Here is a 14,763-nt window from a genome sequence, read left to right on the forward strand (position 1 = left end):
CAAAGATGAGGATTTTGGGCATGCTGGGATACCAAACACGGACATGTTTTGTGACGTATTTGCGCAAACAAGCCGTAGGAACGGAAGGGGAGGGGATCGAGGATGCCGGTGTTGAACAGGCAAAACCCTTGTTAAATAAATGAGATGATAGAATGTGATGATCACAAAGACATTTATTATCATGTGTATGTAAACCTGCACACACAACAAGAAGCCCAACAGACTTTCCCACGAGCGTTGGATGTTTCGTCGCTACGTGTCGCTTTATTTCTGAAGGCTTCAGAGCTTCGTTTGATAGCATTAGCTCACATTCCACACACTGAGCCCTCGGCTCTGCCTCGTTGCCTCCGTTCACAAAGCCGTACTTAAGAAAGTCAGGGTTGTACTTGCGCACACATTTAGACTTGTGGGGGGTATGGCACCACTGTCGTCTTCATTTTTTACTTTTTAAATACTTATCCATAACTTTCGCTACAGGCTAGCGGCTAGCTGAGTGTCTTCTTCTGCTTATTGCAGCTTGTTAAACAACTGACTGACGCATTACCGCCACCAGGTGGTGGGAAGCTGTATTGTAACAGCGTCTCATGGATAACAGTGATATCTCTGGTGTCTTCAATTGATAACCGATGCGGTCCCGCGGCCCTCGCGGCCCACAGCTGCAAAACTGAGCGTTTTTTGCGGCCCTCGAGGTGGCGCTCGCGCCCAATCATGGGCCGCGGCCCTATGGTTAAGAATCACTGGTCTACAGGAGCCCAGAAGGGACAAACTGCAAATACACACATGTAGTATTATTATTGTACCGTCGGTGTGTAAAATACACAATACATGATCAATACTATCAATCAATATAGATAATATAGATCAACAACACATTATTACATTCTATAGAAATATCCACTTTAGCCATGCTGATAATTGTTTCACATTAAAAGCCCTCCACGGTCGTGCCGGCAGGATGCTTTTGTTGTGAAAAAGTTGTTTGTAGTTTATACATAGTTAAAGTTTAGAAAAACAAGATAAACACGCGTGTTAAACTCAGTTTGAGCAGCAGCTCACTAATCAGTTCACAGCTTAAACCCTCAAGTATGTGAACAGTTTCACAACAACCTCCATCTACACTGTCCCCATGTACACCGCCAGCCTCCAACTACACCGTCAGTCACCATCTACACCGCCAGCCTCCAACTACACCGTCAGTCACCATCTACACCGCCAGCCTCCAACTACACCGTCAGTCACCATCTACACCATCAGTCACCATCTACACCATCAGCCTCCAACTACACCATCAGTCACCATCTACACTGTCAGTCACCATCTACACCATCAGTCACCATCTACACCATCAGTCACCATCTACACTGTCAGTCACCATCTACACCATCAGTCACCATCTACACCATAATAATAATAATAATAATAATAATACATTTAATTTGTAACGCACTTTTCATTTTTTTTTTTTTTTATCTCAGAGTGCCAGTACATAGTAAAAACATAGTAAAAAGCATCGTTAAAACATAAAAAAAACTATAATAAAATAAAAACCAGTGAATGACCAGAAACACAAAAGAAATAACTGACAGGGACTTAGGTCAGAAAGGCTTTCCTGAATAGAAAGGTTTTTAGGCCGGTCTTAAAGAGACAGGGTCTGTGTTGCCCTTAGGTGGTCAGGGATCTGGTCCATATCGTGGAGCTGCCGAGCCAAAGGCCCGGTCGCCCATGGTGCGGAGCTTGGTGCTGGGGACCCGGAGGAGCGAGCTGTTTGATGATCTGAGGGTGCGGGTGGAGATTTGGGGAGTGATGAGGTCTTGTAGGGAGGGAGGTGCGTGTCCATTTATGCATTTATGTGTGAGGAGTAGGACTTTGTAGTCAATCCGGAATGAGACAGGGAGCCAGTGTAGGGAGTGCAGAATGGGTGTTATCACCATCTACACCGTCACCATCTACACCGTCACCATCTACACCGTCACCATCTACACCAGCGGTTCCCAAACCTTTTAGGCCACGCACCCCCTTCTACATCCCGACCGGGTTCAGGCACCCCCAACCCCCCCCCCCCCCCCCCCCACACACACACACCTTTAAAAAAAACAGAGCCGCATAAAAATCGGACGAATGAGAGAACAGTTTGCTCGCGCGTGGCGTTTGTTTACATGATAAAAAACACAAAAACTCTTCCTGCACCGTGCCTTCGAAAAGGTAACGGACGTAACGTTACGAAGGTAACGGACGATTGGCCAGATTGGCCACATCTGTAGGCTCGTCTACTTGCAGAGAGTAAAACTCACTCTTCTTCACGCGACCGACGAATGTAGCCAGGATGTCTTCGGACAAAGCATCGATGCGCGCGACAGTGTTGTTGGACACCGGGATCACGTCCAACTTTTTCGCTTCTCTCTCTCCAATCATACATTCCACCATCTCTTTAACATTTTTCCCTCTCCACCACCGCCTCTACCTTCTCCCTATTACGCGGTCAGAATACTACCACAACACGCCGCCTGTCTCCGGCAGAAATGCGCTCATCCACGCACGGGAACAACACCGAGTTGTAATATAAACCTCCATAACACCCCGCCACTCTCGGCTCATACCTCCCCAGCAACGAGGCACATCACCCGGTCACAATACCTCCAGAATGTCCCCCGGGTGAAATCCGGGACTTGGTTTTATGGTTCCGAGTGGCGGCGCTCACCCGTTGGCGCTGGGACGCGAGGTCTCCAGCCGCCCCCGCCGCCCCCGCCGCGAGGCACCCGATCGTCAGGTCTTCGGCCCTCGGAACAGGCCGCGGGTCAATAACTCGTGGGTGGCGGGGTAGAGGCGAGGCAGATCACAGAAACATCATAAAGACTAGAGTACAGCAAAGATATGTTGATGAGAAACGTATTTGTACGTCAAACACAAACGTAATCAGGGAGAAAATACGTTCGTGGTAAAACGTAATTGAGAATGCATTTTAGTTTTGGGGGAACGTAATTTTTAGGAGACAGGACTGCACCGCCATTACATTTTTCCTCTCGCGCACCCCCTAGAGGCAGCTCGCGCACCCCACTTTGGGAATCCCTGATCTACACCATCAGGCATCATCTACACCGTCACCATCAGTCACCATCTACACCATCACCATCTACACTGTCAGCCTCCACCTCCAACGTCACCATCGACACCGTCAGCCTCCATCTACACCATATACAGCAGGGGTGGGCAAACGTTTAGGCTCGGGGGCCACGTTGATTTTTTAAATGTGACAGCCGGGCCGGGTCTGTTTGTGTGAACTCATATAAATTACCAGTAAAAGCCGTGAGCTAAACAGGAACTTGCATTTAGTTCCAGTGGGAACAGTGCTGCTGGTCACCCTTTGGACCAGAGTGTCAACGTTCGGTGTCAGTTGGTTGTGGAAATTCTCAGAACAGATCTGAGGTGTTCATCAGTTAACTGGCCTCCGGTGTGATGGAATCTGAATTGTAAGTCGCTTTGGATAAAAGTGACTGTAATGTAATCTACACCCATCAGCCTCTACCAACCTCCATCAGCCTCCACCAGCCTCCGTCTACACCCAACATCCTCTACCAACCTCCACCAACCTCCATCTACACCCAACATCCTCTACCAACCTCCAACATCCTCCACCAACCTCCATCTACACCCATCAGCCTCTACCAACCTCCATCAGCCTCCACCAGCCTCCGTCTACACCCAACATCCTCTACCAACCTCCACCAACCTCCATCTACACCCAACATCCTCTACCAACCTCCAACATCCTCCACCAACCTCCATCTACACCCATCAGCCTCTACCAACCTCCATCAGCCTCCACCAGCCTCCGTCTACACCCAACATCCTCTACCAACCTCCACCAACCTCCATCTACACCCAAAATCCTCTACCAACCTCCAACATCCTCCACCAACCTCCATCTACACCCATCAGCCTCTACCAACCTCCATCAGCCTCCACCAGCCTCCGTCTACACCCAACATCCTCTACCAACCTCCACCAACCTCCATCTACACCCAACATCCTCTACCAACCTCCAACAACCTCCATCTACACCCAACATCCTCTACCAACCTCCACCAGCCTCCGTCAGCCTCCATCTACACCCAACATCCTCTACCAACCTCCACCAGCCTCCGTCTACACCCAACATCCACCAACCTCCATCTACACCCAACATCATCTACCAACCTCCACCAGCGTCCGTCAGCCTCCATCTACACCCAACATCCTCTACCTACCACCACCAGCCTCCGTCTACACCCAACATCCTCTACCAATCTCCACCAGCCTCCGTCTACACCCAACATCCTCTACCAACATCCACCAACCTCCATCTACACCCAACATCATCTACCAACCTCCACCAACCTCCATCAGCCTCCATCTACACCCAACATCCTCTATCAACCTCCACCAACCTCCATCAGCCTCCATCTACACCCAACATCCTCTACCAACCTACACCCAACATCCTCTACCAACCTCCACCAGCCTCCGTCAGCCTCAATCTACACCAAACATCCTCTACCAACCACCGTCTACACCCAACATCCTCTACCAACCTCCACCAACCTCCATCAGCATCCATCTACACCAAACATCCTCTACCAACCTCCATCAGCCTCCACCAACCTCCATCTACACCCAACATCCTCTACCAACCTCCACCAGCCTCCGTCAGCCTCCATCTACACCCAACATCCTCTACCAACATCCACCAGCCTCCGTCAGCCTCCATCTACACCCAACATCCTCTACCAACCTCCACCAGCCTCCGTCTACACCCAACATCCTCTACCAACCTCCACCAGCCTCCGTCTACACCCAACACCCTCTACCAACCTCCACCAACCTCCATCTACACCCAACATCCTCTACCAACCTCCAACATCCTCCATCAGCCTCCACCAGCCTCCATCTACACCCAACATCCTCTACCAACCTCCACCAACCTCCGTCTACACTAAACATCCTCTACCAACCTCCACCAACCTCCATCAGCCTCCATCTACACCCAACATCCTCTACCAAGCTCCACCAGCCTCCGTCAGCCTCAATCTACACCCAACATCCTCTACCAACCTCCACCAGCCTCCGTCTACACCCAACATCCTCTACCAACCTCCACCAACCTCCATCAGCCTCCATCTACACCCAACATCCTCTACCAACCTCCACCAGCCTTCATCTACACCCAACATCCTCTATCAACCTCCACCAACCCCCATCAGCCTCCATCTACACCCAACATCCTCTACCAACCTCCACCATCAGCCTCCATCAGCCTCCATCTCCACCCAACATCCTCTACCAACCTCCACCAGCCTCCATATACACCCAACATCCTCTACCAACCTCCACCAACCTCCATATACACGCAACATCCTCTACCAACCTCCAACAGCCTCCGTCTACACCAAACATCCTCTACCAACCTCCACCAACCTCCATCTACACCAAACATCCTCTACCAACCTCCACCAACCTCCATCTACACCAAACATTCTCTACCAACCTACATCAGCCTCCATATACACCCAACATCCTCTACCAACCTCCATCAGCCTCCATCTACACCCAACATCCTCTACCAACCTCCACCAGCCTCCGTCTACACCAAACATCCTCTACCAACCTCCACCAACCTCCATCTACACCAAACATCCTCTACCAACCTCCAACATCCTCCATCAGCCTCCACCAGCATCCATCTACACCCAACATCCTCCATCAGCCTCCATCTACACCCAACATCCTCTACCAACCTCCACCAGCCTCCATCAGCCTCCATCTACACCAAACATCCTCTACCAACCTCCACCAACCTCCACCAACCTCCATCTACACCAAACATCCTCTACCAACCTCCACCAACCTCCATCTACACCCAACATCCTCTACCAACCTCCATCAGCCTCCATATACACCCAACATCCTCTACCAACCTCCATCAGCCTCCATCTACACCCAACATCCTCTACCAACCTCCACCAGCCTCCGTCTACACCAAACATCCTCTACCAACCTCCACCAACCTCCATCTACACCAAACATCCTCTACCAACCTCCAACATCCTCCATCAGCCTCCACCAGCATCCATCTACACCCAACATCCTCCATCAGCCTCCATCTACACCCAACATCCTCTACCAACCTCCACCAGCCTCCATCAGCCTCCATCTACACCAAACATCCTCTACCAACCTCCACCAACCTCCACCATCCTCCACCAACCTCCATCTACACCAAACATCCTCTACCAACCTCCACCAACCTCCATCTACACCCAACATCCTCTACCAACCTCCACCAACCTCCATCAGCCTCCATATACACCCAACATCCTCTACCAACCTCCACCAACCTCCATCAGCCTCCATCTACACCCAACATCCTCTACCAACCTCCACCAACCTCCACCATCCTCCACCAACCTCCATCTACACCAAACATCCTCTACCAACCTCCACCAACCTCCATCTACACCCAACATCCTCTACCAACCTCCACCAACCTCCATCAGCCTCCATCTACACCCAACATCCTCTACCAACCTCCACCAACCTCCACCAGCCTCCGTCTACACCCAACATCCTCTACCAACCTCCACCAGCCTCCGTCAGCCTCCATCTACACCCAACATCCTCTACCAACATCCATCAGCCTCCATCTACACCCAACATCCTCCAAAAGCAAAGAAAGAACAAATGGAAGTCACCTACGTCCTCATATCCACCTGCCAATCATCCAACCATCTGTCCTCTCCTTTTTCTCCTCCTCCTTTCTCCTCCTTCTTAAGAGGAGTAAAGTTATAACTTCATAAAACAAACAGCAGAAGTACTTTTCCTCTCTGTGTTCTTTTCTCTCTAACAAATAGCGAACAGGCAGCAGACCAGCACCGCCCAGATCCTGACGAAACACCACACACACACACACACACACACACACACACACACACACACACACACACACACACACACACACACACACACACACACACACACACACACACACACACACACACACACACACACACACACACACACACCTATTTATGTCGGGGGGGAAACAGGGAGGATGGGAGGAGTCCACCAGACTGGTCCATGTGTGTTCAGCTCATATTGTTCAACACACTCAGGGTTCTACTTTCATTCTTTCTGATTTCTAAAGATGCTTTTCGTTCTCCTTGTTCAGCTTTGACAGCAATAAAGAGTCCGGAGTCAAATTCTTTGCAACTGTTCACATAGTTCACCAATAAAGCTCAAACTGATCTCCTCAAGGATGCCCAGTACCATAACAGTACCACTAGAACCAGTATAACTCATAAAGGACCACTAGAACCAGTATAACTCATAAAGGACCACTAGAACCCCACTAGAACCAGTGTAACTCATAAAGGACCACTAGAACCAGTATAACTCATAAGAGGACCACTAGAACCCCACTAGAACCAGTATAACTCATAAAGGACCACTAGAACCCCACTAGAACCAGTAGAACTAGTAAAGGACCACTAGAACCCCACTAGAACCAGTATAACTCATAAAAGGACCACTAGAACCCCACAAAGAACCAGTAGAACTAGTAAAGGACCACTAGAACCCCACAAAGAACCAGTAGAACTAGTAAAGGACCACTAGAACCCCACAAAGAACCAGTAGAACTAGTAAAGGACCACTAGAACCCCACAAAGAACCAGTAGAACTAGTAAAGGACCACTAGAACCCCACTAGAACCAGTATAACTCATAAAAGGACCACTAGAACCCCACTAGAACCAGTAGAACTAGTAAAGGACCACTAGAACCCCACTAGAACCAGTAGAACTAGTAAAGGACCACTAGAACCCCACAAAGAACCAGTAGAACTAGTAAAGGACCACTAGAACTCATAAAGATCTAGTGGGCGACAGTGTCCAAGTGGAGAGAAAGGCCGTCCTTCAATCAGAGGATCGGCGGTTCGCTCCCCGGCTCTGCTCCGCTTGAGCAAACCTACGGTGTGTGTGTGTGTGTGTGCAGGTGTGTGCAGGTGTGTGTGGTGTGTACCTGAGCCTCCTCTTGGCGAGGCTCCTGGAGCAGATCCTCTCCATGCTGCTCTGCAGGTTGAGCAGAGCGGTGATGGCCTGTTTCAGACACTCTTTATCCTCCTCTTCTTCACTCTTCTCTTCCAGTTGCTGCAGAAACATGTGGACGATAGAGTCAGTCACACCTGAGAGGACAGGTGAAGCACCAAACACTACACAGCAACGGTTTCAGGACCCACTGCAGACCAGGACTTGATGTCAGGAATATTCTGACTGAGCAGAGCTGTACTATAAAACCAGCTGATATACCAGGACCAGGACCAGATCCTTTTAACTGCTGGAGAAAAAGAAGACTCGGGACAACAGAGTTTGTCTACAGAGAACCGCGTGAGAACCAGACTCGACCAGAACCAGAAAGAGGGAGGACTAAGCCTGATATAACAGGCCCACAGAGGGTACAGGACCAGAACCAGGTCCCCGCCCAGACCTCAGTCCAGGTCCAGCAGCAGCATGTGAACAGAGCTCATCTGTCCTGTTCCTTCTGGGTCCAGGATCAGAACCAGAGCAGGATTAATGCTCCTGCCCCCTCTGACCCCCCTTCAGCCCTGAAATAATCTGCAGAACATGACTGGAGGTATTTCAGAGATTTAACCTCAACTGGGCCAAAGGAGCTTACAGTTGCACCGTTGAAAGTCCCAGACCAGGACTGGGTCTACAGGATACTGGTGTGACTGGGAACCTGCAGCTGACATCAGTGACACTGGGACACATGGTGGGGACTCTGAAACCAGACTGGTCTACATAAACCGTCGTAGAAGCTTTAAGTCTGCTCTTTGTGTCTGTAACACACATTAATAAATAATGTACAGATATTCAGAAGGACGAACTAAATATTTAAATATAGAATTAAACGCTTCAATAAACTACAAGAATAAATGATGATGTCATTTAATGCTTTATTGTCATGTGACGACCCCTCCCTCCCACTAGGGGTCTGTGTCCTGCTGCTGAACCAGGACCTGATGGCTCTATGAACCAGGACCTGAACCAGGACCTGATGGCTCTATGAACCAGGACCTGAACCAGGACCTGATGGCTCTATGAACCAGGACCTGAACCAGGACCTGATGGCTCTATGAACCAGGACCTGAACCAGGACCTGATGGCTCTATGAACCAGGACCTGATGGCTCTATGAACCAGGACCTGAACCAGGACCTGATGGCTCTATGAACCAGGACCTGAACCAGGACCTGATGGCTCTATGAACCAGGACCTGATGGCTCTATGAACCAGGACCTGAACCAGGACCTGATGGCTCTATGAACCAGGACCTGAACCAGGACCTGATGGCTCTATGAACCCACATCTGAACCAGGACCTGATGGCTCTATGAACCAGGACCTGAACCAGGACCTGATGGCTCTATGAACCAGGACCTGAACCAGGACCTGATGGCGCTATGAACCAGGACCTGAACCAGGACCTGATGGCTCTATGAACCCACATCTGAACCAGGACCTGATGGCTCTATGAACCCACATCTGAACCAGGACCTGATGGCTCTATGAACCCACATCTGAACCAGGACCTGATGGCTCTATGAACCCACATCTGAACCAGGACCTGATGGCTCTATGAACCCACATCTGAACCAGGACCTGATGGCTCTATGAACCCACATCTGAACCAGGACCTGATGGCTCTATGAACCAGGACCTGAACCAGGACCTGATGGCTCTATGAACCAGGACCTGAACCAGGACCTGATGGCTCTATGAACCCACATCTGAACCAGGACCTGATGGCTCTATGAACCCACATCTGAACCAGGACCTGATGGCTCTATGAACCCACATCTGAAGCAGGACCTGATGGCTCTATGAACCAGGACCTGAACCAGGACCTGATGGCTCTATGAACCCACATCTGAACCAGGACCTGATGGCTCTATGAACCAGGACCTGAACCAGGACCTGATGGCTCTATGAACCAGGACCTGAAGCAGGACCTGATGGCTCTATGAACCCACATCTGAAGCAGGACCTGATGGCTCTATGAACCAGGACCTGAAGCAGGACCTGATGGCTCTATGAACCAGGACCTGAAGCAGGACCTGATGGCTCTATAAACCAGGACCTGATGGCTCTATGAACCAGGACCTGATGGCTCTATAAACCAGGACCTGATGGCTCTATGAACCAGGACCTGAACCAGGACCTGATGGCTCTATGAACCAGGACCTGAAGCAGGACCTGATGGCTCTATAAACCAGGACCTGATGGCTCTATGAAGCAGGACCTGATGGCTCTATAAACCAGGACCTGATGGCTCTATGAACCAGGACCTGATGGCTCTATAAACCAGGACCTGATGGCTCTATGAACCAGGACCTGAACCAGGACCTGATGGCTCTATGAACCAGGACCTGAAGCAGGACCTGATGGCTCTATAAACCAGGACCTGATGGCTCTATGAAGCAGGACCTGATGGCTCTATAAACCAGGACCTGATGGCTCTATGAAGCAGGACCTGATGGCTCTATAAATGTCGACTTATTACTTTCATCACTCGTCTTGTCTCTCTATGTTGCAGCCTTGGAGCCGGGTTGTAACAGTCACCATGACTAACTGAGGCATGACTCCCTTGTCATTTTGTATCCAAAATGATTGCAACCGTATTGTGTATGAATATATATATATATGTTTATTTACTTATTCATTTATTCACAAATGTATTTATAATTAAAGCTGCGAGCAGCGATGAACGGGCCCTCGCCATGCAAGCGTCGGCGTGCCGGCGGGACTCCGGCCTGCGCGTCCGCGAGCGAGACGTGTTTAATCCCGCGTGGACCGCCTGGTGCCGGAAATGACGCTTTGCAAATAGTCTGTGCTTCCTGCGTCCTCTGCCTGGCGCTACAGAACGCGTGCGTCGTGTTGCTCTGTGTCAAGTGTCAACCACGTAGTGTAAAAGTCACGTGAATCGGATGCCGTTTGTCAGAAAATGCAGATTTCCTTTCGCCAGCAGGTGGCGCTATGAGTACTAGTGAAAATAAGCTTGTAAACGTCCTCAGGCTGTGAGTTTTATCAAGCATGTGAAGTTTGAGACCGTTTGGAACAAGTGCAGCTGAGTTACATCAGCTTTTTTCACGGGGAATCACGTAAAGTAAACGCCCGCAGTTTTGTGCGGATTGGATAATGTACCTTGGAGTTATAACAACTTACAAGAATCTATTTTTTCAAAAACAATGAGGCAAAAATAGCCGGCACGCCACGTTAAGGTTCTTCCATGAAAGCGCGAGATTTGAGTAACTTTTAATCACAAAGGTCTTAAGAACATCCTGACCAAAGGAGAAGTTGGCGCTGGAGATCTGAAGGAGGACAGACAGGAGCTGATCACAGATCAGTCTGATGTAACCATTCAACATATCGTGTCCTGAATTAAACACAACGCAACGGAGAGTACGCAACTGCTACACTAGCAGGAAGCCAACGTTATGCTAGCAGGATGAAAGTCAGTAAAAAACACTGAAAATAAGGTGGAGTTCAGGTGTGGTACAGGTGTACTTCAGGGGTAGTACAGGTGGAGTACAGGGGTAGTAGGCCTACAGGTGGAGTACAGGTGTAGTACAGGTGCGGTACAGGTGGAATACAGGGGGAGTACAGGGGGAGTACAGGGGGAGTACAGGGGGAGTACAGGGGGAGTACAGGGGGAGTACAGGGGGAGTTCAGGTGGAGTACAGGGGGAGTTCAGGTGGAGTACAGGTGGAGTACAGGTGGAGTACAGGGGGAGTACAGGGGGAGTACAGGGGGAGTTCAGGTGGAGTTCAGGTGGAGTACAGGTGGAGTACAGGTGGAATACAGGTGGAGTACAGGGGGAGTACAGGGGGAGTTCAGGTGGAGTACAGGTGGAGTACAGGGGGAGTACAGGGGGAGTACAGGGGGAGTTCAGGTGGAGTACAGGGGGAGTTCAGGTGGAGTACAGGTGGAGTACAGGTGGAATACAGGTGGAGTACAGGGGGAGTACAGGGGGAGTTCAGGTGGAGTACAGGGGGAGTTCAGGTGGAGTACAGGTGGAGTACAGGTGGAATACAGGTGGAGTACAGGGGGAGTACAGGGGGAGTACAGGGGGAGTTCAGGTGGAGTACAGGGGGAGTTCAGGTGGAGTACAGGTGGAGTACAGGTGGAATACAGGTGGAGTACAGGTGGAGTACAGGTGGAGTACAGGTGGAGTACAGGGGGAGTACAGGGGGAGTACAGGGGGAGTTCAGGTGGAGTACAGGGGGAGTTCAGGTGGAGTACAGGTGGAATACAGGTGGAGTACAGGTGGAATACAGGTGGAGTACAGGTGGAGTACAGGGGGAGTACAGGGGGAGTACAGGGGGAGTTCAGGTGGAGTACAGGGGGAGTTCAGGTGGAGTACAGGTGGAGTACAGGTGGAGTACAGGTGGAGTACAGGGGGAGTACAGGGGGAGTTCAGGTGGAGTACAGGGGCAGTCGTCTTACCTTGAGGATCTCAAACAGGTGCAGACAGTGGTAAACAGGAGTCAGCAGCAGTCTGGGCAGAACGTACTGAACAGCCTCTTTAAAACCTTCACAGACGGACTGAAGACAGACAACACGTACTGCATCATCATCATCATCAGCATCAGCATCATCATCATCATCACCATCTACCTGGAGAAGGAGCCTACAGGTCTTATATCAGAGACCAGGGACAGGGTTTACCTGGAGGTGGAAGGCTGCTCCTGGTTTGGACACTTGACTCAGGAAGTGTTCATGGAAACCAGAGCGCAGGGTGTCCTGAGCGTACGTCTCATAGGGGTCGAAAGCCAACTCCTACCGATCAATCAGACAGAATCAGAGCTGATCATCGCTGAATGATCTAATGATGTAACGGATATATATATATATATATATATATATATATATATATATATATATATATATATATATATATATATATATATATATATATATATATAGTGCTGGGCAAGTTAACGCATCATTATCGCATAACGCAGTTTTTTAAATTTATTATTAAGCGGACATTTTTAACAATGAATGAGGCAGCAAGCAGTGAACAGCTGGCATCACTTCCTTCACACACGCACGCACACACACACACACGACTATAGGATGTTTGAGGCTTTTATCCCACTGTTCTTGTCATCCTCTTGTTGTTATGTCTATGTATTGTCTCTTGTCTTTCGATTAAAAAAAATAAAAAAAATAAAAAAATTTAAATGCGTTAACGCGCGATAAAATAATTGTTGGAGTTAATTAATGAATGCGTTAACGCGTTAACTTGCCCAGCCCTAATATATATTAATCACAGCTACAGACCTCGGCCAGGTCTTCAAAGCAGCTCCCCACCAGAGGATGAGGACTGCCTTCATCGGTCATCTCCACCGTGTCCTCGATCAGACCCAGCAGCTTCACCGTCACCTCGTGGATGTCAATGATCCGACTGAAGATACTGTCCACATCCTGACGGAGACACAGCAGATCAGATCAATCCCACCGGATCAGATCAATCCCACCGGATCAGATCAATCCCACCAGATCAGATCAATCCCACCAGATCAGATCAATCGCACCGGATCAGATCAATCGCACCGGATCAGATCAATCGCACCGGATCAGATCAATCCCACCGGATCAGATCAATCCCACCGGATCAGATCAATCGCACCGGATCAGATCAATCCCACCAGATCAGATCAATCCCACCGGATCAGATCAATCCCACCAGATCAGATCAATCCCACCGGATCAGATCAATCCCACCGGATCAGATCAATCCCACCAGATCAATCGCACCGGATCAGATCAATCCCACCGGATCAGATCAATCCCACCGGATCAGATCAATCGCACCGGATCAGACCAATCCCACCGGATCAGATCAATCCCACCAGATCAATCGCACCGGATCAGATCAATCCCACCGGATCAGATCAATCCCACCGGATCAGATCAATCGCACCGGATCAGATCAATCGCACCAGATCAGATCAATCCCACCGGATCAGATCAATCCTACCGGATCAGATCAATCGCACCGGATCAGATCAATCCCACCGGATCAGATCAATCCCACCGGATCAGATCAATCCTACCAGCTCAATCGCACCGGATCAGATCAATCCCACCAGATCAATCTCACCGGATCAGATCAATCCCACAAGATCAATCCCACCAGATCAGATCAATCCCACAAGATCAATCCCACCAGATCAATCGCACCGGATCAGATCAATCCCACCGGATCAGATCAATCCCACCAGATCAGATCAATCGCACCGGATCAGATCAATCCCACCAGATCAATCGCACCGGATCAGATCAATCCCACCAGATCAGATCAATCCCACCAGATCAATCGCACCAGATCAGATCAATCCCACCAGATCAGATCAATCCCACCAGATCAGATCAATCCCACCAGATCAATCCCACCAGATCAGATCAATCCCACCGGATCAGATCAATCCCACCAGATCAGATCACATGAGGGCCGATCGGGAGATCACACAAGTGACAACATGGTGGACAACTTGGACAACATGGAGGACAACAAGGTGGACAACATGGAGGACAACAAGGTGGACAACATGGAGGACAACACGGTGGACAACATGGAGGACAACACGGAGGACAATAAGGTGGACAACATGGTGGACAACATGGAGGACAACACGGAGGACAACAAGGTGGACACCTTGGAGGACAA

At 49.8% G+C, this 14,763-nt stretch overlaps 1 protein-coding gene across 2 annotated transcripts in view; it reads right to left on the bottom strand.

Moving 5' to 3' along the window:
* sos1 (son of sevenless homolog 1) overlaps nt 1-14,763 on the bottom strand; it is a 31,765-nt gene that overhangs the window by 12,724 nt on the left and 4,278 nt on the right. For both annotated transcript variants that reach the window (XM_079279510.1, XM_079279511.1), the window contains 4 exons: nt 13,374-13,517; nt 12,756-12,866; nt 12,534-12,632; nt 8,052-8,179 (listed from right to left, as the gene is read on the bottom strand). In XM_079279510.1, the coding sequence (XP_079135636.1) occupies nt 8,052-8,179; nt 12,534-12,632; nt 12,756-12,866; nt 13,374-13,517 (482 nt within the window). The remainder of the gene's footprint in view (nt 1-8,051; nt 8,180-12,533; nt 12,633-12,755; nt 12,867-13,373; nt 13,518-14,763) is intronic.

Source organism: Melanostigma gelatinosum (assembly GCF_949748355.1).
Source record: "Melanostigma gelatinosum genome assembly, chromosome: 11".
Lineage (NCBI taxonomy): Eukaryota > Metazoa > Chordata > Actinopteri > Perciformes > Zoarcidae > Melanostigma > Melanostigma gelatinosum.